Source organism: Neolamprologus brichardi, chromosome 3, assembly GCF_056152115.1.
Source record: "Neolamprologus brichardi isolate AB-2024 chromosome 3, ASM5615211v1, whole genome shotgun sequence".
Classification (NCBI taxonomy): Eukaryota; Metazoa; Chordata; class Actinopteri; order Cichliformes; family Cichlidae; genus Neolamprologus; species Neolamprologus brichardi.
In genome coordinates, this window is record NC_142106.1 from 44,517,184 (window position 1) to 44,521,146 (window position 3,963).

The 3,963-nt window shown below is 38.3% G+C and overlaps 1 protein-coding gene across 1 annotated transcript; it reads left to right on the top strand.

Annotated features, from left to right (window-relative positions):
* Positions 1 to 2,078: 2,078 nt before the first annotated feature.
* LOC148104352 (uncharacterized) lies at positions 2,079 to 3,963 on the top strand. The gene is made up of 6 exons (XM_087837727.1): positions 2,079 to 2,121; positions 2,198 to 2,542; positions 2,633 to 2,965; positions 3,506 to 3,631; positions 3,727 to 3,749; positions 3,847 to 3,963. Exons 1-6 carry the CDS (start codon positions 2,079 to 2,081, stop codon positions 3,961 to 3,963), a joined length of 987 nt encoding a protein of 328 aa, XP_087693853.1.

The window sequence follows — 3,963 nt, forward strand, 5'->3', positions numbered from 1 at the left end:
ATATATATATATATATATATATATATATATATATGTTGGGCAATTAATTATATAGTTACTTCTTCAAAAAAGTAACTGAGTTTTGCAGCTGTTTACTTAAAAATGCAGCCAAGACGTTTTTTTAAATAAACATTTCAAACTATTTACAGAACAATGAGCTGTTCTGCATCAAATTTGATGCCACACAAATTATTTGTGCCACTCCAAAAAATAATTTCTGTCCACTATGAGATAAAGGACAACAACAGCCTGATACCTGCAGGCCTGATAACAGGAGATGTATCACTGCTGTAACACCTGTAACATTCAGCAGTCGCCTCATTGTTCTGACACACACAACAAAACTATTGACTACACTACACACTGACTACACAAGATTTGCGCTAAACGTTGCAAATCTTTCACATCTCAAAACACCGTCGTCACTCCTAAAACTTCCCCCCTTCCTAAACAACTAAATGCCATGTTGCCATATCATTTTTTGATTGATCAACATGGTACATTTTTTGACCAATAGGAAAGGGTGGGTTTTTTTTTGTTTTGTCTTTGCTCACAGGCGGAGAGTGCTTTCGAGCGTTTACCTTATTAAATGCAGTTTTTACCGTTTCTTCCTGCAGTAAATATAAACAACGACAGTATTCAGGAAGAAAACCAAACATTGCATATTTTTTTTATCATAACTCTGGTTTTACGTGGCCTATCAACACAATTTAAAAACTGGTATAAAGTTCACACTTTTTCCGTCAATTGTTCCGTCTGTCCTGCTCACATCTCCAATGGTTGTAGATGTTGTCATTAACGTGGCTTCACTCCACATCAGCCACGCCACTTTGCTAGCTAAAACACCGGTGTCGGCACATAAGGACGCTGTCATAGCCTGTCAACCACTTGATTAGCTGCGTATATACGAATGTGAATCGCATTTCAGGTGCAGCACAGTTAAGTACAAACTGAAACATTAAGTGTAACAAACATAGAAAATAATCAAATGCTTTATCACACCTCAGTATACACAAACCACAGCTGGAGTATGTAATGTGCTCAGTAAAAATACTCAAAAATATTCAAGATATGCCTGGATTTGCTTTGTGTTATGAATGACAGGATTATTGACATCACAGGAAGTCCAGATTGTGGGCAGTCTGCTACCTCTTTGCATCTCTGCTGGACTCTCTGCTGTTAATCTCACAGGGCCACTGAGAACAGACCCACAACACCTCCATCCATCCCAGTTTAGTCTTTGTCAAGTGCCGACTCGCCACATCTCTCTCTCTCTCTAATATCTACTCAATCAATCAGGTCAACTGATCTTCCGCCACACCGTATCATTCTTCACTTCAAGTTTCATTCATTTTAGATTTCATTAGTAAATTCACTTTTAATCCAAATACTTTTTCTCTTTAAAACTATGTTTTTCAATCACAATTTACTCAATACAATCCACTTTTTTACTAAATTATATACTTTAAATGTGAGACACTCAGAGGTCAGAATGATATTTAACTGATTATTTTCTGATTAGTATTGAGCACAACTAAACATCGGAAAAACCACATGAACCATCAACCTGTGTTTGACACTCGTTCAAAAGTATAATGATGGGTTGGTGACACAGTTCTTATCTTCTCAGTCCAACAGATGAATAGAAAAGGTTGATTATGGCTCATGTCTACACACAAAACTCTAAAGATTAGAACAGACATTTCCAAAACTCAAACTGCATTTCTCTGCATATTGATCACTTACATTTGTGATTTGTCTTTGATTACGAATAAAGATGATCAAAAAACTGTAGGAAAACATTCTGTTTTAGCACTCTGATCTTTTTTAACACACAAGGCTGAATGTCAAGTCCTTTTACCCCCTCAGCTTTGATGGCAGGGGGCGGCCAGGGGGACCTCAATCTCTCTCTACGCCACGTTACTTGACAGAGCCAATCATGTTCTGCAGTGTGATGGTGATGAACCAATCAGACCTGTCAGATGTGGCAAAATGTAGGACAAGCTGGCGTTTTTAAATCTGAGAAGTATACTGCTGCTTCATTAGGTGTGGACTGCTGTACTGAAGAAGGAGACAAGATGAAGATGTCCTTTGTGAATGTTTTCCTGCTCTGCTCTTTATGTAAGTAAAACACATTTACTTGTGTAAACTTTTGATCTTCATTTGTGTGAAACTGAGTCTGTCTGAATAATTTCAGGTGCAGCACAGTTAAGTGACGTCTCTCAGCCTGAATCTTTGAAAACAGTGAAGATCGGCGACTCAGCTACTATTAAATGCTCCGTAAAGAGCGCATCGACCAAAACTGTGTGGTACAAGGTGACTACAGGGAGGAAACTACAGCTGGTGGTTAAAGCTGATTCTTACTATAATGTGAGAGAGTTCAGTAATGAATTTGTTAACCGTTCTTCAGTTAAATTTGACATGACTAACAATCATCTGACCATAAATAAAACATCATGGGAAGATGTTGGAACATACTTCTGTGGAGTCTTACACATAAGTGAGGTTCAGTTTGGGTCAGGAACATTTCTGATGTTGACAGGTATGTTTGGACATGTTTGGTTTTCTCATAATTTCAACTGAATATGAACACAATGCTAACAATCACAGTCCAAATGGTTTGTTTTCCAAGGTGCAAAGACAATCAGCGACTCTGTCGTCCAGCAGCCAGAATCAAAGTCAGTGAGGTCCGGAGACTCTGTGACTCTCAGCTGTTCTGTTCACTCTGCTCAATGCACAGCAGAACTCACTAGTTTCATGTGGCTGAAAAACTCGGATCATTCTGCTCCAGAGATGATTTATTGCTCTGACAATAAGAACAACATCTCCCAGAGAACTGACAGAGGACGAACTACCTGCGAGTACAACTTTGTTGTCAGGAGCCGGGATGACGCTGGGGTCTACTACTGTGCCGTCAATGCATGTGGACAAATACTGCTTGGAAATGGGACCAGAATCAATAATGGTAAGACACTTGCAGTGCATTTTTAAACTTTTTAAGGCTTCTACTTTAAGTTTCAACGGTTTTTAAATGTGTTTCTTCAAAGTGTAGTTTCCATTAGATTAGATCCAAAGACAACTTTGTCTTTTTGTGAAACTTTGCCAGATTTGTCCTTTTCATCAGAGTGTCAGATCAAATTAAACCCTTTAAAAATAACAACCCCCAAACCCCACAAACCGCTCAGTCAAGTGGCAGATCCTCCTCTCCGAGATAAGTGTTTGTCAAAGAAATATTGTAGCTTTGAAGAGATCAGAGATAAGATAAGGTTTCACTTGCCAACAGGTTATTACAGAGAACGTTATAAAAGGAATTCTAAATATGGTGTTTACTTTATTTATTTATTTATTTTTATCTGTTTCTCTGCTGTTTGAATTTTGCTCATTTGTGTAGAAAAAGAAATGCCTGTGGTCAGAGTAAGTAGCTAAACTTACAAAAATCCAATTTGTCACAATTAGTTTTCTCTAAATTGAATATCAAATGTTAAATCATGTATCATATTTACAGCAGACACAGAAAGCATACCACTGAGTCCGACCGTTATTGCACTGATGCTGTCAAACATGGTTCTTGGATCTGTGATGCTCCTCCTTGTAGTGACATTTTGCAAGACAAGAATGAAAAAATCTGCAGGTGTGTAAAACTTTATGCAGGATGAGATCCACATTCTGTTATTCTGCAGTAACTACTAACTATAGGTATCTTTTAATGCTTGTGTTTTTCCACAGAAGCAGCCAATGAAGGCGATCAGGTGAGAGTTTGTCTTAGTCCATCCATCCACCCCATGATGGCCTATCCCAGTCATCAAACAGCAATAGATTATTTTATTTTTTTTCCTTTGTTCACAGACTGGTGATGCAGTCATCTATACATCTGTGGGTTTGGCTCACAGTAGTATCAGGCCCAGACAACCTACAGTAAAAGCCAATGGAGACGCTGTAATTTACTCTACACTCAAACCCTGA

Coding starts and splice junctions, on each gene's coding strand:
- LOC148104352 (XM_087837727.1), top strand. CDS start 2,079: ATGAAGATGTCCTTTGTGAATGTTTTCCTGCTCTGCTCTTTAT. Junction 2,122..2,197: donor TTTCCTGCTCTGCTCTTTAT/GTAAGTAAAACA, acceptor GAATAATTTCAG/GTGCAGCACAGTTAAGTGAC. Junction 2,543..2,632: donor AACATTTCTGATGTTGACAG/GTATGTTTGGAC, acceptor TTGTTTTCCAAG/GTGCAAAGACAATCAGCGAC.